Here is a 19,999-nt window from a genome sequence, read left to right as displayed (position 1 = left end):
GGTTGGATTGACCACGGTTGGGGTCCTCCATGGAGAAATGGGGTTGGATTGAGCATGGTTGGGGTCCTCCATGGAGAAATGGGGTTGGATTGAGCATGGTTGGGGTCCTCCATGGAGAAATGGGGTTGGATTGAGCATGGTTGGGGTCCTCCATGGAGAAATGGGGTTGGATGGAGCACGGTTGGGGTCCTCCATGGGTGCAGGAGGTCACCATCAGGACCCCCCATACCCAAGCCCCACAGAACCAGGTTCTTCTCCCCTCCAGCCCTCTCCTGCCCCCCCCACAGCCACTACTCCCCCTGCACCCGGAGCTGCCCCCTCACCTGCGCCGCCATCTCCGGGACCCCCCCCTGCACCCGGAGGTGCTTCGAGGGCTGCGAGTGCGACCGGGGCTTCCTCTTCAGCGGCGCCCGATGCGTCCCCATGGGCTCCTGTGGGTGCCTGCACCGCGGCCGCTACTTCCAGGTGGGCTCCTCGGGGGCCCCATGGGGGCTCCGAGGTCTTCCCATGGTGTCCGTGGGTGCTGAAGGCCCCTTCCTGAGGTTCTTCAGCGGTCCAAGGGGATCCTCAGCGTTCCTGGGTGTTCTCCAATGGGAATGTTCCAATGGGAAACCCCTCATTGCTTGACTTTCTACCCCTTCCCAATGGGAAAACTCAACCTGTCTTGATGTTACCCCTCTTCCCAATAGGAAACCCCTCACTTCTTGGCTTTCTACCCCTTTCCAATGGGAAAACTCAACATTCCTCTCCCTCCCGCCCCCTCCCAACCTCAAACCCAGCCACAGGCTCCCTACTGATGCTTCTTCCCCCACCCCAGATCGCCGAGACCATCAGGTCCCCGGACTGCACCGAGACCTGCACGTGCCGGGGCGCCGGTGCCCTCCAGTGCCGACCTTCTCCATGTCCCCTTGGCCACGTCTGTGGTCACCTCAATGGGGCCCGGGCCTGCGTGGAGCAACCCGGGCGCTGCAGCTTGGCCCCGGCCACTGCCTCCGTGTCCTTCGATGGGGCAACTGGCACCACCATGGCCAATGGGGTCTATGTGGTGGCCACATTGTGCGACCCTCGAGGCTCTCCATGGTTCCGGCTCTTGGCTGAGGTTGGAGAGGACCAAGAGAGACCATCGGTGCTCACTCTTCACCTCTTCAGCAATAGGGCTTTCATCACCATCAAGAGGGAGAAGAAGGTCTGGGTAGGTCATTCCCATCACACTACAACACAAAGGGATACTTCATAATCATAACCCCAAATAAACCTAACCCTAACCATAACTACGACCATGAGCCTAATCCTAACCCAACACTGGACCGAACCCTAACCACAAATCTAACCAAAAACCAACCAATAACCCAACACAAAAATAAACCTACACCTAACCCTAACCCTAACCCTAACACAAACCGAACCCTAACCATAATCCTAACCCTAACACTAACACAACCCTAACCCAAACCCTAACCCACCCCTAACCCTAATCATTAACCCTAACCCTAACGCAACCATAACACTAACCCAAACCCTAACCCACCCCTAACCCTAATCCTAACCCTAACCCTAACGCAACCCTAACCCAAACCCTAACCCTAACCCACCCCTAACCCTAATCCTAACCCTAACCCTAACGCAACCCTAACTCTAACCCTAACCCTAACACAACCCTAACCCTAACCCTAACCCTAACCCTAACCCAACCCTAACCCTAACCCTGTGTCTCCATACCCAAAACGAAGGGAATTCACCCCAGTTTGGAGGAAATGACCCATTTCTTGGGTGTTTCACCCCATGGCACAGAGCCACCCTCTTGGTGTCTTCTCCAGGTCAATGGGGTCCCAGCCACCACCCCTATGGAAGTCTATGGGGGGCTGAACATCACCGAGACCCATGGAACCATCCGGATCAGCCAAGCCTCATTGGACATTGAGCTCAACCCCAATGGGGAGGCCACGGTGACGGCAGCCCAAGGCCTCCATGGGAAGCTCTGTGGGATCTGTGGGAATCACGACAGGAACGCCGCCAATGACCTCCAAGGACCCGATGGGACCTTGGTTGGGGATATGGAGGCCATGGCCAAGGCATGGAGAGCCCCGGACTTCACCCATGTGAGTGCCCCATGGCTTGGGTTGGGGGGAGCTTGGTTGTGGTTCCCAATGGGATCGGGGGTCCCCACCATGGGGAAGCATCCAGGGGTTGGGGCTGTGGCTTTGTGTTAGCCCCAATGGGTGTTTCCCCATGGATGTGGGGCATGGAAAGGGTCGTTCTTGGTCCCATCATCCTCAAGGGGGGCAGGAGAAGGGGAAGAGGCCTGAAAGAGGGGGAAATGGAGCAAAAAGAGGGGAAATAGCCCCCAAAAGAGGGGGAAATGGATCAAGAAGAGGGGAAATAGACCCAAAACTAGGGAAAGGAGGCCAAGATAAGGGGAAAAGAGGGCAAAAAGAAGGCAAATAACCACAAAAAGAGGGGGAAATGGAGAAAATGAGAGGATACAGCCCCCAAAAGGGGGGTGAATGGACCAAAAAGAGGGGAAATAGCCCCAAAACTAAGGAAAAGAGAACAAAATCGGGGAAAACAGGGCAAAAAGAGGGGAAAATAGCCAAAAAAGTGGGGAAAGAGCCTAAAAAGAGGGAAAAGAAGAGCAAAAGGAGAGTCCAAAAGACAAAAATTGGGGGAAAAGAGCCCCAAAAGAGGGAAAAGAGACCAAAAGAAGGGGAAAAGAGGCCAAAATTGGGAAAAAGATGGAAAAACAGACCAAAAAGTGAGGAAAACAGCCCCAAAAGTGGGAAAAAGAGACCCAAAAGAAGGGGAAAGACCTGAAAAAGTGGGAAAACCCCTCAAAACCCACGGATTAATCCCTTATTTCCTCTTTCCCTTCCCCTCCTCCAGTGCTGCAATTAGAGGCCCTGCAGAGGGGGGGTGAAAGGCTTGGCCGATGAGGTCATCGCTGACGTCACCAATGAGGTCACCCCATTCCCGCGCCAGGCTGGAAAAGGGCCGATTCCCACCCAAAAAATCCCTTTGGAATCGCAATAAAAGGATGAGAATTGCAGGAAATGAGAGTGTGGGGCAGGGGAAAAGGGGCTTGGGGGTCACTTATGGGGCGGGCCCCACATATCCGAGTGCTTTGGCAGCCACATCTTGGCCCCAGGCGCTTCCTGGTCCCCCCCATTGACCCCCTTGAGTCAATAGCTCTGGTCACGGAGCTGCCCGTGGGGCCGGATCTATGGGGTGGGAACCCGGATATGTGGGGCTCATGCGGGGGCACCTGCATATGGGGAGCTTATGGGGGGGGCACAGCCCCATGTGGGTGTTATGTGGTGGGGTGACCCAGATACGTGGGTCCTACGAAGGAAGAACCCAGATGTGTGGGTCCTGAAGAGGGTGAACAACCATGTGTGGGTCCCATGGGGTGGGCACCAGCTGCCCCCCCAGTTGTCCCCAATAGCTCCTAGTACCCTCCCCATACCCCATACCCCATACCCCATATCCGATATCACATATCCCATACCCCATATCCGATAACCCATACCTCATACCCCATACCCCATACCCCATACCCCATATCCCATACCCCATATCCCATATCCCATTCCCCATGCCCCATACCCCATATCCCATAACCCATACCTCATACCCCATACCCCATACCCCATACCCCATATCCCATATCCCATTCCCCATACCCCATACCCTATATCCCATACCCCATGCCCCATATCCCATACCCCATACCCCATACCCCATATCCCATACCCCATATTCCACATCCCATACCCCATACCCCATATTCCACATCCCATACCCCATACCCTGTACCTCATATCCCATATATCCCGTACCCCATATCGCATATCCATACCCCACACCCCATACCCCATATCCCATATCCCATATCCCATACCCCACACCCCACACCCCATATCCCATACCCCATATCCCACACCCCATATCCCATACCCCACACCCCATATCCCATACCCCATATCCCATACCCCATATCCCATACCTCATACCCCATAAAGTCCCTCCCAGTGCCCCAGGGCTCCTATGGGGAGAGCAGGAAGTGCCCGAGGCTCTGGGAGGTGCCACCTTGGGGGTGCCCCCATCCTGCGGATAAATCCCTGCAGATCAAGTGGGTCCAGACACACAGAGGGGAGAGACGGAGCCATGGGGTGAGGGGGGAGCTGGGGTAGGGATGTGGGGTAGGGATGCGGGATGTGGGGTGTGGGGTATGGGGTATGGGATATGGGATATGGGGTATGGGGTATGGGGTATGGGGTATGGGGTATGGGATATGGGGTATGGGATATGGGGTATGGGGTATGGGATATGGGGTATGGGGTATGAGATATGGGGTACGGGATATGGGGTATGGGGTATGGGGTATGGGATATGGAATATGGGATATGGGGTATGGGGTATGGGGTATGGGATATGGAATATGGGATATGGGGTATGGGGTATTGGGTATGGGATATGGGATATGGGGTATGGGATATGGGGTATGGGATATGGAATATGGGATATGGGGTATGGGATATGGGATATGGGGTATGGGATATGGGGTATGGGATATGGAATATGGGATATGGGGTATGGGATATGGGGTATGGGGTATGGGGTATGGGATATGGGGTATCGGGTATGGGATATGGGATATGGGGTATGGGGTATGGGATATGGGGTATGGGATATGGAATATGGGATATGGGGTATGGGATATGGGGTATGGGATATGGAATATGGGATATGGGGTATGGGGTATGGGGTATTGGGTATGGTATATGGGGTATGGATGAAGGATGCCCCCTGGCTCCTAGCCCTGGGCAGATGAAGGCTCTCCCCATCCTCCTCCTCCTCCTCCTCACGGATCCCTGGGGACCTCTGGGAACATGTGGGGGGCCCAGGAGTCCCCCAGGTGAGTGGGGGCACTGTGGGCGCATGAGGGGCACCCATGGGTGCCTCCTCGTCCCATTGGAACCCATGGAAAGGGTGGGGGGCAGACCCATAGGTTGGGGTCTTAAACCCATAGTGGGGGGGGTCCCAGCCCCATATTGGAAGGTCCCATAGAGACAATGTGGGGCCCTGGGCCACCATGTGGGTCCCAGCCCCATAGCAATGGTGTCCCTCCCTTAGGACTGCTGTACCCCTATGGGGCAGAGGCTGGAGACGAAGCCACCCCCCATGAGGACGATGGGATGAGCCCAGAGATCATCCTATGGGAGACCTTCTCCTTCTATGGACATCCCTACCGCTCGGTCTATGTGGGTCCTATGGGGGGCCTATGGGGTGGGGGGGTGAGGGTTGGGTGATCCCATGGTTGGGTGACCCCATGGGTGGGTGATACCATGGGTGGGTGCCCCATTGGTTTGGTGACCCCATGGTTGGGTGTCCCCATGGTTGGATGCCCCCATGCTTGGGTGTCCCCATGGTTGGGTGATCCCATGGTTGGGTGTCCCATGGTTGGGTGCCCCATTGGTTGGGTGACCCCATAGTTGGGTGATACCATGCTTGGGTGTCCCCATTGTTGGGTGATCCCATGGTTGGGTGCCCCATGGTTGGGTGCCCCATTGGTTGGGTGACCCCATAGTTGGGTGATACCATGCTTGGGTGCTACCATGCTTGGGTGCCCAGTGCTTTGGTGCCCCATAGTTGGGTGCCCCCATCCTCAGTCCCCCCATCACCCAACCCCTGCCCCACATTGGTTCCTCCCCACGGCCCCTCCCGCAGGTCAACAACAACGGGGTCCTGTCCTTTGGGATCGGGGTCCCGGAGTTCACCCCCCAAGCGTTCCCATTGGCCGGGGCCCGCCCCTTGGTGGCTCCCTATTGGGCGGACGTGGACACGCGGCTGGGGGGCGACGTCTTCTACCGGCAGAGCCGCGACCCACGGCTCTTGGCCCGCTTGGGCCGGGACTTGGCCGCGGTCACCGTGGGGCAGGCGCCGAGCCCAACGTGGGCCTTGGTGGCCACCTGGGACCGGGTCTCCTACTTTGGGGCAGCGTCGGACAAGGTGGGGCAATGGGATAATGAGTTGTGGGGTATGGGATATGGGGTATGGGATAATGGGATAAGGGGCTATGGGGTATAGGATATGGGGTATGGGGCATGGGATATGGGGTATGGGATAATGGGGTATGGGATAATGGGATAATGGGGTATGGGGTATGGGATAATGGGATAATGGGTTGTGGGGCATGGGATATGGGATATATGAGGTATGGGGTATGGGATATGGGATATATGGGGTATGGGGTGTGGGATAATGAGATAATGGGATGTGGGGTATGGTTATGGGATATCCAGTATGGGATATGGGGTATGGGATATGGGATATGGGGTATGGGGCATGGGATATAGGATATGGGTATGGGGTATGGGATATAGGATATGGGGTATGGGGTATGGGGTATGGGGTATGGGATATGGGATATGGGGTATGGGGCATGGGATATGGGGTATGGGATATGGGATATGGGGTGTGGAATATGGGATATGGGGTGTGGAATATGGGATATGGGGTATGGGATATGAGGTGTGGAATATGGGATATGGGGTATGGGATATGGGAGATGGGGTGTGGAATATGGGATATGGGGTATGGGATATGGGATATGGGGTACGGGATATGGGGTATGGGGGGGTATATGGGATATGGGGTATGGGATATGGGATAGGGGGTGTGGGATATGGGGTATGGGGTATGGGGTATGGGATAGGGGATATGGGGTGTGGGATATGGGATATGGGGTATGGGGTATGGGATATGGGGTATGGGGTATGGGATATGGGGTATGGGGTATGGGATAGGGGATATGGGATATGGGATATGGGGTATAGGATATGGGGTATGGGATATGGGATATGGGATATGGGATATGGGGTATAGGATATGGGGTATGGGGTATGGGATATGGGGTATGGGGTATGGGATATGGGGTATGGGGTATGGGATAGGGGATATGGGGTGTGGGACACAGAGGTGCTCCCCCTCCCCATCAGGTGAACACCTTCCAAGCCGTGCTGGCCACCGATGGAGCCGCCTCCTTCGTCATCTTCAACTACGGGGACCTGCAATGGACCACGGGCATCTCCAACCAGGGGGACCCCCACAGCGGCCTGGGGGGCATCGCGGCCCAGGTGGGTAATGGGGGTAATGGGGTAATGGGGGTAATGGGGGCAAAGGGGGTAATGGGGGTAAAGGGGTAATGGGGGTAATGGGGGCAATGGGGTAATGGAGGCAATGGGGGTAAAGGGGTAATGGGGGTAATGGGGGCAATGGGGTAATGGGGCAATGGGGGTAAAGGGGGCAATGGGGGTTAAGGGGGCAATGGGGTTACAGCCACCAGCCTGGATGCGATGGAGCTATGGGAGGTTTGGGTTGGAATTGAGTGGATTTGGGTTGAAATGAAGGGGATTTTGGTCAGAATTGAGTCGATTTTGGCTGAAAAGAAGGGGATTAGGATCAGATTTGAGTGAATTTGGGTTGAATTGTAGGGCTTTTGGGTCAGAATTGAGTAGATTAGGGTCAGAATTTAGTGGATTTGGGTCAAAATTGAGTCGATTTGGGTCAGAGTTGAGTCGATTTGGGTCTGATTTGAGTGGTTTTGGGTGGAAATGTGGTGGGTTTGGGTCATATTTGGGTGGATTTGGTTCAGAATTGAGTGGTTTTGGTTTTGGGTGGAAATGGGGTGGTTTTGGGTCAGAATTGAATGGGTTTGGGTCAGAATTGAGTGGGTTTGGGTGGAAATGGGGCGGTTTTGGTTCAGAATTGAATGGGTTTGGGTCAGAATTGAGTGGTTTTGGTTTTGGGTGGAAATGGGGTGGTTTTGGTTCAGAATTGAATGGTTTTGGTTCAGAATTGAATGGTTTTGGTTCAGAATTGAATGGTTTTGGGTCAGAATTGAATGGTTTTGGTTCAGAATTGAATGGTTTTGGGTCAGAATTGAATGGTTTTGGGTCAGAATTGAATGGTTTTGGGTCAGAATTGAATGGTTTTGGGTCAGAATTGAATGGTTTTGGTTCAGAATTGAGTGGTTTTGGGTCAGAATTGAATGGTTTTGGGTCAGAATTGAATGGGTTTGGGTCAGAATTGAGTGGGTTTGGGTGGAAATGGGGCGGTTTTGGTTCAGAATTGAATGGGTTTGGGTCAGAATTGAGTGGGTTTGGGTGGAAATGGGGCGGTTTTGGTTCATAATTGAATGGTTTTGGTTCAGAATTGAGTGGGTTTGGGTGGAAATGGGGCGGTTTTGGTTCATAATTGAATGGTTTTGGTTCAGAATTGAGTGGTTTTGGTTTTGGGTGGAAATGGGGTGGTTTGGGTTCAGAATTGAATGGTTTTGGGTCAGAATTGAATGGTTTTGGTTCAGAATTGAATGGTTTTGGTTCAGAATTGAATGGTTTTGGGTCAGAATTGAATGGTTTTGGGTCAGAATTGAATGGTTTTGGGTCAGAATTGAATGGTTTTGGGTCAGAATTGAATGGTTTTGGTTCAGAATTGAATGGTTTTGGGTCAGAATTGAATGGTTTTGGGTCAGAATTGAATGGTTTTGGTTCAGAATTGAATGGTTTTGGGTCAGAATTGAATGGTTTTGGGTCAGAATTGAATGGTTTTGGGTCAGAATTGAATGGTTTTGGGTCAGAATTGAATGGTTTTGGGTCAGAATTGAATGGTTTTGGGTCAGAATTGAGTGGTTTTGGGTCAGAATTGAATGGTTTTGGGTCAGAATTGAATGGTTTTGGGTCAGAATTGAATGGTTTTGGGTCAGAATTGAATGGTTTTGGGTCAGAATTGAGTGGTTTTGGGTCAGAATTGAATGGTTTTGGGTCAGAATTGAATGGTTTTGGGTCAGAATTGAATGGTTTTGGGTCAGAATTGAGTGGTTTTGGTTTCGGGTGGAAATGGGGCGGTTTTGGGTCTGTGCCCTAGGCCGGGTTCGACAGCGGCCCCGGCGGCCGCTCCTTCACCCTGCCCGGCTCCCGCTCCCCCGCGGTGCTGAGCCTCGGCCGCCGCAGCAACGCCGGCACCCCCGGGCGCTGGATCTTCCGCGTGGATCGGGCCCCCACCACCCCCGGCCCCACCGAGCCCCATAGAGGCCACGGGGGCACGGAGGAGAGGGTCTACGTGTGCGGGTAGGGGGGGAGGGAGGGGGCTGTGGGGCACGGGATGGGGTGGGGGGAAGGACCTTGCCCCATAGAAGGACATTGCCCCATAGGAGAGCCGTGCCCCATAGAAGGACCATGACCCATAGGAGAAACCTGACTCATAGAAGGACCATGCCCCATAGATGGACATAGAACTATAGAAGAGCCATGCCCCATAGACGATCCCTGCCCCATAGAAGGACCATGACCCATAGGAGAAACCAGACTCATAGAAGGACCATGACCCATAGATGGACATAGAACTATAGAAGAGCCATGCCCCATAGACGATCCCTGCCCCATAGAAGGACCATGACCCATAGGAGAAACCAGACTCATAGAAGGACCATGACCCATAGAAGGACATAGAACTATAAAAGAGCCGTGCCCTGTAGAAGATCCCTGCCCCATAGAAGGACCGTGACCCATAGGAGAAACCGGACTCACAGAAGGACCATGACCCATACAAGGACATAGAACTATAGAAGAGCCATGACCCATAGAAGATCCGTGCCCCATAGAAGGCCCCATCACCATGGAGGACACGTTAGGACGGGCCCACAATAAAGCCTCTCCAAGCGCCCCATCTGTGTACATGTGTGAACACATGTGTGTCATACGTGGCCTTGCCAAGGGACCCCCCCCCAGGTTATGGGGCGGTCAGTGGGTCCATTGGGAGTCAATGAGTCCATGGGGGGTGTCAATGGGTCCATTGGGGGTCATTGGGTACATGGGGGGGTCAATGGGTCCATGGAGGGGTCAATGGGTCCATTGGAGGTTGATGAGTCCATGGGGGGGGGTTCAATGGGTCCATTGGGGTTCAATGGGTCCTTGGGGGTCAATGGATCCATGGGGGGTCAATGGGCCCATTGAGAGTCAATGGGTCCATGGGGGTCAATGGATCCATGGGGGGGTCATTGGGTCCATGGGGGGATCATTGGGTCCATTGGAGCTCAATAGGTCCATGGGGGGGGACCCAGGTTATAAGGGGGGGTGTGTCACGTGCTTTATAGGAGGGCTCTGATTGGCTCTTCCGGGTTTGGCCACGCCCCCTTCCAGGTATGGGTCTTCCCCCCCCCAGTTCCTGCTTTGGTCCTTGCTGGTGTCGGGACGTGAGTTGGGGGGGGCCCTATAGGGGGCTCCTATGGGAGGGGGGGGGGGTCCTATGGGTGTTGGGATCCCCTATGGGGGGGTCCTATGGGTGTTGAGGTCCCCTATGGGGAGGTTACCCTATGGGGGGGGGTCACTGCATTGGGGGTCCCACGTGTGGGGCAGGTCCCCGGGGGGGTGTCCCTATGGGGGGGCTGCCCCATAGATGGTGGTGGGGTCCCCAAACACCCATTGGGGGCCGTGTATAATGGGGGGGAACCCCAATAACCGGCCCCCCCCCCCCCCAAGGACATTGGTACGACCGGTCCGGCCCTATGGGGCCCTGCGACCTCGCCCCACTCAGGAATGTCCCATTGGCACCCATTAACACCAGTTCCCGCCCATTAACACCAGTTCCCGCCCATTAACACCCAGTTCCCGCCCATTAACACCAGTTCCCGCCCATTAACACCCAGTTCCCGCCCATTAACACCCAGTTCCCGCCCATTAACACCAGTTCCCGCCCATTAACACCCAGTTCCCGCCCATTAACACCAGTTCCCGCCCATTAACACCAGTTCCCGCCCATTAACACCCAGTTCCCGCCCATTAACACCCAGTTCCCGCCCATTAACACCAGTTCCCGCCCATTAACACCCAGTTCCCGCCCATTAACACCAGTTCCCGCCCATTAACACCAGTTCCCGCCCATTAACACCAGTTCCCGCCCATTAACACCAGTTCCCGCCCATTAACACCCAGTTCCCGCCCATTAACACCAGTTCCCGCCCATTAACACCCAGTTCCCGCCCATTAACACCCAGTTCCCGCCCATTAAGACCAGTTCCCGCCCATTAACACCAGTTCCCGCCCATTAACACCAGTTCCCGCCCGTTAACACCCAGTTCCCGCCCATTAACACCAGTTCCCGCCCATTAACACCAGTTCCCGCCCATTAACACCAGTTCCCGCCCATTAATGCTTTCCCACAGGATGGAATGGGACAGCATGACCTTACTGGTGATACTGGGAGGTACTGGGAGGGGATTGGGATGAACTGGGAGGGGATTGGGATCAACTGGGATCAACTGGGATGAACTGGGAGGGGATTGGGATCAACTGGGATCAACTGGGAGGGGATTGGGATGAGCTGGGAGGGGATTGGGATGAACTGGGATCAACTGGGAGGGGATTGGGATGAACTGAGAGCAACTGGGATCAACTGGGATGAACTGGAAAGGAGTGGGAGGGAATTGAGAGGAACTGGAAGCAATTGGGATGAACTGGGAGCAATTGGGAGGGAACGGGGGGTAACTGGGATGAACTGGGAGCAATTGGGATGAACTGGGGGTAACTGGGATGAACTAGGGGGAAATGGGATGAACTGGGACACTCACACCCCCCCCATCTGGCTTTGTCCCCCCAGTTTTGCCCCTAGTAAGAGGGAACCCTCTGCCCCCTGGTGAGTAACTGGGATGAACTGGAAGCAACTGGGAGGGGGGAAGAGCTGGACCAGGAATGGGAGTGGGATATACTGGGATATAGGGGGTTATATTGGGATATGGTGGAGTTATATTGGGATATGATGGGGTTATACTGGGATATGATGGGGTTATACTGGGAATGGGGGTTTTATACTGGTGTCTTCCCATTCCCTACAGATGCCACCAGTCCCTTCCAGTACGGTGAGTGGGGACGGGGGGGTCCCCAATGGGGTGACATGGAGGGACCCCAATGGAGGTTATGATGGGATGTCCCAATGGTCCTCAATGGGGGCGCCATTGAGGACCCCAATGGAGGTGACATTGAGGACCCCATGGGGGTGACATTGAGGACCCAATGGAGGTGCCATTGAGGACCCCATGGGGGCGCCATTGAGGACCCCAATGGGGGTGACATTGAGGACCCAATGGGGGTGACATTGAGGACCCAATGGGGGTGACATTGAGGACCCCAATGGGGGTGACATTGAGGACCCAATGGGGGTGACATTGAGGACCCAATGGGGGTGACATTGAGGACCCAATGGAGGTGACATTGAGGACCCCATGGGGGTGACATTGAGGACCCAATGGGGGTGACATTGAGGACCCCATGGGGGCGCCATTGAGGACCCAATGGAGGTGCCATTGAGGACCCCACTGGGGGTGACATTGAGGACCCCAATGGAGGTGACAGGGGTGTCCCCATGTGTCCCCCCCCAGATTGGCACCGCCTGCGTGTGGCCGGGCTCGTGGTGGCCGCTGTCCTGTGCGTGGTTGGCATCATCGTCCTCCTCAGTGAGTGTCAATGGGGGTCCTTGTTTCAATGGGGTCCCCAAGTGTCAATGGGGTCCCCAGGTGTCAATGGGAGGGTCCTTGTGTCAATGGGGTCCCCAGGTGTCAATGGGGGGGTCCTTGTGTCAATGGAGCCAAGTGTCAATGGGGGGTCCCCAAGAGTCAATGGGGGGTTCCCAAGTGTCAATGGGGGAGTCCTTGAGTCAATGGGGTCCCCAAGTGTCAATGGGGGGTCCTTGTGTCAATGGGGGTCCCCTGGGCTCAATGTCCCCTATGGGGGGGTGACGTGTGTCCCATTGCCAGGTGGGAAGTGCAAGTGTGGGAGCAAAGCCAGGTAGGAGATGGAATGTGGGATATGGGATATGTGATATGGGGTATGCGGTATGGGTTGTGGGGTATGGGATATGGGGTATGGGATAATGGGGTATGGGATATGGGGTATGGGATAATGGGGTATGGAATATGGGGCATAGGGTATGGGATATGGGGTATGGGGTTTGGAGATAATGGGTAATGGGGTATGGGATATGGGGTATGGGGATAATGGGATATGGGGTAGGGGATATGGGGTATGGGATATGGGGTATGCGATATGGGGTATGGGGTATGGGATATGGGATATGGGATATGGGGTTTGTGATATGGGGTATGGGGTTTGTGATATGGGGTATGGGGTATGGGATATGGGGCATAGGAGATGCCAACCCCTCCTACCCCACCAGACGCCGTTATCCTCCCCCGGAATCCTCCCACCTCATTGCTCCTGGTACGTCCCCAAGTGTTCCCCCCCCCATTGGGTCACCCCATGGTGACAATGGGGTGGGAGGTCCGATAGTAACCATGACCCAAGGCTGTGGGTCCCCCCCTGACCCTCATCTCTCCATAGGAGCCACCAGCACGTGTTGAAGTGACCCCAAGTGTCCCCAGTGGAGATGGGGGATGGGGGGGGGGTATTTTGGGGTGAAACTCTCCGAAAGCAGCAAGAAATGGGACACTGAATAAAAAATGATGGTTTAAAAGGGAACATTTGGGGACATTGTGGTTATTGGGGGGTGGGGGCATCGGGGGACAAGAGGGGACAAAGGGATGGGGGGGAAGGAGGAGGTGAGATGGGGTCAGTGGTGCCATTGGGTTGATGGTGGCCTTGGGGACATTGGGTTGATGGTGGCCAATGGGGACATGGGGTCAATGGTGCCATTGGGTTGGTGGTGGCCTTGGGGACATTGGGTTGATGGTGGCCTTGGGGACATTGGGTTGATGGTGGCCAATGGGGACATGGGGTCAATGGTGCCATTGGGTTGATGGTGGCCTTGGGGACATTGGGTTGATGGTGTCACCAGGAGATGCCATGGGTGGTCAATGGTGGCCAATGGTGCCATTGGGTTGATGGTGGCCAATGGTGACACGGGGCCAACGTAGCTGTTGCCTTGATGTCCATCATCCCCCATCACCACCATGGGGTGTCCTCAGTGGCCCTCAGGCCCCCAGGTCGATGGTGACGTGCCGGTAGATCTGGGTGGCCCCTTTGAAGCTGGAGACCACCAGGAAGTGCCGGTGCCCCACGGAGATGGGGGCGAAGGAGCGAGGAGATGGGGCCAGGAGCTCCTGGATGGGCTCGAGGTGGCCACCGGGCCCCAGGCGGTAGACGCGGCTCGGGGCGTAGTCGTTGCCCAGCAGGACGTAGCGCTGGCCACCCACTGCCAAGGGCTGGAAGACCATGGAGCCACGGGCCGGGACCTGCTGGACCTCCCGGAACATGGAGCCCTCCCAGCGCATCACCTGCATGGGGAGGGATGGGATGGGGTGGGTTGAGGTGGGTTGAGTTGGGTTGGGTAAGGTTGGGTTGAGTTGGGTTGGGTGATGGTCATCAGAGGGGTGGGTTGGGTTGGGTTGAGTTGGGTTGAGTTGGGTTGAATTGGGTTGTGTTGTGTTGAGTGATGGTCATCAGAGGGATGGGTTGGGTTGAGTTGGGTTGGGTGATGGTCAACAGAGGGATGGGTTGCATTGGGTTGGGTTGAGTTGGGTTGAGTTGAGTGATAGTCATCATAGGGATGGGTTGAATTGAGTTGGGTTGGGTTGAGTTGGGTTGGGTTGAGTTGAGTGATGGTCATCATAGGGATGGGTTGGGTTGAGTTGGGCTGGATTGAGGTGGGTTGAGTTAGGTTGTGTTGAGTGACGGTCATCATAAGGATGGGATGAGTTGGGTTGGGTTGGGTTGAGGTAGGTTTGGGTTGGGTTGAGTTGGGTTGGGTGATGGTCATCAGAGGTACAGGTTGGGTTGGGTTGGGTTGAGTTGGGTTGGGTTGAGTTGAGTTGAGTTGGGTTGGGTTGAGTTGAGTTGGGTTGGGTTGGGTTGGGTCATGGCCATCACGGACAGGGTTAGGTTGACTCCCCCATGATGCTGGTGTCCTCCCATCCCCGCACGACGCCAACTCACCCCAATGCCCACATCCCGACCCCCACGCCGGCCACAGCCCCCCTTCGATGCCGATCACCCCATAGCCCCCCCCAGCCCCCCCCATAGCCCCCTGTCCCCCCTCACCTTGGCGTCCCCAAGGAACCTGGTCAAGCAGAGGAAGACGTGGCCCCGCAGCCGGAAGTGCTTGGCGGCGTAGACGTCGGGCACGTGGGGGATGTCGGTGTGGGGCGCGAAGGCCCCCCCGCTCCACCGATAGACCAGGGGCCTGCGGGTGCCGCTGCAGAGCACCAGTGCCGGGCTGCCCCCCAGCTCCAGGAACTCCAGGTGGGTGTCGCGGTGCCAGGGCCGAAGGGCCTGGTGGGGGTAGAAGCCTCGGCCCCCCCATCGGAAGAGGGTGCTGGTGCCCCCCTTGGAGCTATCGGCCACCCCCAGGTACCAGTGGCCGCCGAGGCGGGCGCTGGCCACGGCGTGGGGCCGGCGCAAGCGGCCGCCCCCCAGCGCCTGGAGCCGCACGAAGCGGGAGCCGGGGCCCCCGGAGCGGCGCCACACGGAGGAGCCGCCGCTGAGCTGGGCCATGACCAACACCAGGGACCCCCCGAGGGGCAGAGGGTGGCAGGCGACGGGGGCAGTGCCTGTGGGGCGGAGATGGGCGTGGGGGTCAGTGGGGATGGGGGGAGGTGGGGAGGGGGGAGGTGGGGATGGGGGGCAATGGGGAGGGGGGGCAACGGGGATGGGGGAGGTGGGGATGGAACTCAATGGGGAGGGAGGGCAACAGGGATGGGGGAGGTGGGGATGGAGGTCAATGGGGATGGGGTGGGGATGGGGATGGGGGTCAGTGGGGATGGGGGTCAGTGGGGAGGGGGGGCAACGGGGATGGGGATGGGGGTCAGTGGGGATGGAGGTCAATGGGGATGGGGTGGGGATGGGGCTCAATGGGGATGGGGTGGGGATGGGGCACAATGGGGATGGAGGTCAATGGGGATGGGGTGGGGATGGGGCTCAATGGGGATGGGGTGGGGTGGGGCACAATGGGGATGGGGTGGGGTGGGGCACAATGGGGATGGGGCGGGGATGGGGCTCAATGGGTATGGGGTGCATATGGGGCTCAGTGGGTTTGGGGTGTGAATGGGGCTCAATGGGTATGAGGTGGGGATGGGGCTCAATGGGTATATGGTGGGGATGGGGCTCAATGGGTATGGGGTGGGGATGGGGCTCAATGGGACTCACCATTGATGATGGTGGGGGCCCGGAAGCGCCCCGCCAACTGGTCCCATTCCAGTAGGGCACAAGCCCCATTGAAGGGCTGGGCCAAGGCCAACCCTGGGTGTCCCCCCATAGCGAAGGGCTCGGCCGCCAGCGAGGAGAAGGGCAGGGACTGGAAGGGGCGAAGCTCTATGGGGCAACCCCATGGTCCCATCAGGGCCTGGACGCCTGCAATGGGGTTCCAGGGGGGCCAGGGTGGGGTTGGGATGGGGATCCCAGGGGTTGTTATGGGTCAGGGTGGGGGGTCCCATAGGGCTATGATGGTTTTCCATAGGGCTATGATGGGTTCCTATAGGGCTATGATGGGTTCCCATAGGGCTATGATGGGTTCCCATAGGTCCATGTTGGGTTCCCATGGACCGCCATGGGTTTCTATAGGTCTGGATGTGGTTCCTATAGGTCAAGACAAGGTTCCTATGGGTCTGGATGTGGTTCCCATGGGTGCATAATGGGTTTCTGTGGTCCATCATGGCTTCCTATGGGCTCATGATGGGTTCCTGTGGGTCAGGATATGGGTTCCTTTGGGTTCATGATGGGTTCCTGTGCGTTCCTATGGGTCTATGGTGGGTTCCTATGGGTCTATGATGGGTTCCGATGGGTTCCTATGGGTCTATGATGGGCTCCAATGGGTCTATGGTGGGTTCCAATGGGTCTATGGTGGGTTCCAAGGGGTTATGGTGGGTTCCAAGGGGTTATGGTGGGTTCCAATGTGTTCCTGTGGGTTTCTATGGGTCCATGCTGGGTTCCTCTGGGTCAGCCCCATACCTGAGCTGAGGCACTGGAAGTCGCGGGGCTGGAGCTGCTCCAATGGCGTTCCCTGGTGCTGGGGGGGGCCATGGCACCGCCCCGGCTCCGTGGGGATCGTGACGCTGCCCAACCAGGACACGACCCAGCGCAGGCGGCAGTTGCATTGGAACGGGTTCCCCCGGAGGTCCCTGCCCCATAGGGACCGGTGGGGATCAATGGGGACCAATGGGGACCAGTGGGGATCAATGGATCTCAATGGGGGCCAATGAGGATCAGTGGGGACCAATGGGGATCAATGAAGTCAGTGGAACTCAATGGAGTCAGTGGAGCTCAATGGAGTTAATGGGGCCCAATGGGGATCAATGGGGGTCAATGGGGTCAATGGGGATCAATGGGGCCCAATGGGGGTCAATGAATGGAGCTCAATAGAGTCAATGGGGCTCAATGGAGTTGATGGGGCCCAATGGGGGTCAATGGGGCCCAATGGGGATCAATGGGGATCAATGGGGACCAATGGGGACCAGTGGGGATCAATGGATCTCAATGGGGGCCAATGAGGATCAGTGGGGACCAATGGGGATCAATGAAGTCAGTGGAAATCAATGGAGTCAGTGGAGCTCAATGGAGTTAATGGGGCCCAATGGGGGTCAATGGGGATCAATGGGGCCCAATGGGGGTCAATGAATGGAGCTCAATAGAGTCAATGGGGCTCAATGGAGTTGATGGGGCCCAATGGGGGTCAATGGGGCCCAATGGGGATCAATGGGGGTCAATGGGGATCAATGGGGCCCAATGGGGATCAATGGGGATCAACGGGGGTCAATGGGGATCAATGGGGACCCCCATAGCCCCCCATGTCACCTACAGCTGGGTCAGCGTCTCCAGGCCTTGGAAGAGGCCCTTGGGCAGCGTCTCCAAGCGGTTGTTGGCCAAACTCCTATGGGGCATGGGATAGGGGGTATGGGGTATGGGAGCCCCATAGAGCCCCATAGAGACTCCATAGAGCCCCATAGAGACTCCATAGAGCCCCATAGAGCCCCATAGAGCCCCCCATTGACTCACAGGTAGAGCAGCCCCCGGAGCCCCCTCAGCGCTGTTGGGGCGATGGAGCCCACATCGTTGTCCTCAATGAACCTGGGGTCACCAGGGACGTCCAGTAAGGACCAGTATGGACCAGTAAGGACCAGCATAGCCCCACTGCCCTCCCAGTCTATCCCAGTCTACCCCAGTCTACCCCAGTCTATCCCAGTCCATCCCAGTGCCATCCCAGTCTATCCCAGTCTATCCCTGTCCATCCCAGTCTATCCAGTCCATCCCAGTGCCCTCCCAGTCCATCCCAGTCCATCCCAGTCCATCCCAGTGCCCTCCCAGTCCATCCCAGTCCATCCCAGTCCATCCCAGTGCCCTCCCAGTCCATCCCAGTGCCCTCCCAGTCCATCCCAGTCCATCCCAGTCCATCCCAGTGCCCTCCCAGTCCATCCCAGTCCATCCCAGTCCATCCCAGTCCATCCCAGTGCCCTCCCAGTCCATCCCAGTCCATCCCAGTCCATCCCAGTCCATCCCAGTCTATCCCAGTCTATCCCAGTGCCCTCCCAGTCTACCCAACCCAGTGCATCCCAGTGCATCCCAGACCATCCCAGTCCATCCCAGTGCCCTCCCAGTCCATCCCAGTCCATCCCAGTCCATCCCAGTCCATCCCAGTGCCCTCCCAGTCCATCCCAGTCCATCCCAGTCCATCCCAGTGCCATCCCAGTCTATCCCAGTCTATCCCAGTCCATCCCAGTCCATCCCAGTGCCATCCCAGTGCCACTCACAGGTACTCCAGCAGCACCAGGCCAGAGAAGGCCCCGTCCCCAATGGTCCCCAAGTGCCCGGCAGTGATCAACCTGTGGGGACACCATAGGGACCCTATAGGGGCACTATAGGGACAGTATGAAGACCATAGGGACACCATAGGGACCCTATAGGGGCACTATAGGGACAGTATGAAGACCATAGGGACACCATAGGGACCCTATAGGGGCACTATAGGGACAGTATGAAGACCATAGGGACACCATAGGGACCCTATAGGGGCACTATATGGACAGTATAGAGACCATAGGGACACCTATAGAGACACCATAGGGACACTATAGGGGCACTATAGGGACCATAGGGACACTATAGGGACCATAGGGACAGTATAGGGACCATAGGGACACCATAGGGACAGCATAGAGACCATAGGGACACCACAGGGACAGTACAGGGACCAAAGGGACACCATAGGGGCCCTATAGGGAACATAGGGACACCATAGGGACCCTATAGGGAACATAGGGACACCATAGTGGCCCCATAGTGACACCATAGGGCCCCATAGGGCCACCATAGCGCCACCATACAGCCTCATAGGGACACCATAAAGTCCCTTAGGGCCCCATAGGGACACCAGAGAGCCCCATAGGGCCCCATAGGGGCCTGGCTGGGTCCTTACAGCAGCTGTAGGGCCGGGGTGTCCCGGAAGCTGCCTTCCCCCAGCACCTCGATGTGGCGGCGAACCAGGGACCTGCGGAGAGAGGGATGGGACTGGGATGGACTGGGATGGACTGGGAGGGCACTGGGATGGACTGGGATGGACTGGGATGGACGGGGATGGGACTGGGATGGACTGGGATGGACTGGGATGGGAATGGGATGGGACTGGGATGGGAATGGGATGGGACTGGGATGGACTGGGATGGACTGGGATGGGAATGGGATGGACTGGGATGGGAATGGGATGGGACTGGGATGGGAATGGAATGGGAGGGCACTGGGATGGACTGGGATGGACTGGGATGCACTGGGATGCACTGGGATGGGAATGGGATGGATTGGGATGGGAATGGGATGGATTGGGATGGACTGGGATGGACTGGGATGGACTGGGATGGGAATGGGATGGACTGGGATGGGAATGGGATGGGACTGGGATGGACTGGGTTAAACTGGGATGGACTGGGGTGGACAGGGTTAAACTGGGGTGAAATGGGGTTAAACTGGACTAAATTGGGTTAAAGTGAGCTAAACTGGGTCAAACCGGG

At 56.7% G+C, this 19,999-nt stretch overlaps 3 protein-coding genes and 1 long non-coding RNA gene across 5 annotated transcripts; 3 read left to right on the top strand and 1 right to left on the bottom strand.

Annotated features, from left to right (window-relative positions):
- Positions 1–1,976: 1,976 nt before the first annotated feature.
- LOC130610822 (uncharacterized) lies at positions 1,977–3,048 on the top strand. The gene is made up of 2 exons (XR_008975103.1): positions 1,977–2,099; positions 2,881–3,048. It is a non-coding gene; the product is annotated as an uncharacterized LOC130610822 (long non-coding RNA).
- A 1,737-nt stretch (positions 3,049–4,785) lies between these two features.
- LOC130610823 (sushi, nidogen and EGF-like domain-containing protein 1) lies at positions 4,786–9,129 on the top strand. The gene is made up of 5 exons (XM_057430925.1): positions 4,786–4,912; positions 5,131–5,258; positions 5,725–6,006; positions 6,996–7,133; positions 8,923–9,129. Exons 1-5 carry the CDS (start codon positions 4,786–4,788, stop codon positions 9,127–9,129), a joined length of 882 nt encoding a protein of 293 aa, XP_057286908.1.
- Positions 9,130–11,135: 2,006 nt separating this feature from the next.
- FXYD3 (FXYD domain containing ion transport regulator 3) lies at positions 11,136–13,735 on the top strand. Of its 2 annotated transcripts, XM_057430920.1 has the most exons (7): positions 11,136–11,259; positions 11,653–11,688; positions 11,888–11,911; positions 12,431–12,505; positions 12,806–12,836; positions 13,225–13,268; positions 13,389–13,735. In XM_057430920.1, the coding sequence occupies exons 1-7, from the start codon at positions 11,205–11,207 to the stop codon at positions 13,406–13,408; spliced, it is 285 nt and encodes a 94-aa protein (XP_057286903.1). In that variant the 5' UTR covers positions 11,136–11,204; the 3' UTR covers positions 13,409–13,735. The 2 variants fall into 2 exon arrangements, with proteins under 2 accessions (XP_057286903.1, XP_057286904.1); XM_057430921.1 differs by lacking the exon at positions 13,225–13,268.
- A 213-nt stretch (positions 13,736–13,948) lies between these two features.
- Positions 13,949–19,522, bottom strand: LOC130610815 (leucine-rich repeat LGI family member 4-like; the record flags this gene model as incomplete). The annotated part of the gene is made up of 8 exons (XM_057430917.1): positions 13,949–14,281; positions 15,045–15,553; positions 16,149–16,313; positions 16,950–17,119; positions 17,797–17,868; positions 17,994–18,065; positions 18,746–18,817; positions 19,411–19,522. Coding segments are annotated over 8 exons (1,475 nt in total), but the record flags the coding sequence as incomplete, so codon positions are not given.
- Between the last annotated feature and the right edge of the window lie 477 nt (positions 19,523–19,999).

Source organism: Pezoporus wallicus, unplaced genomic scaffold, assembly GCF_028554395.1.
Source record: "Pezoporus wallicus isolate ANWC-B61680 ecotype Strahan unplaced genomic scaffold, APGP_CSIRO_Pwel_v1 contig_8581, whole genome shotgun sequence".
NCBI lineage: Eukaryota > Metazoa > Chordata > Aves > Psittaciformes > Psittacidae > Pezoporus > Pezoporus wallicus.
This window is presented reverse-complemented; position numbering and strand designations above follow the sequence as displayed.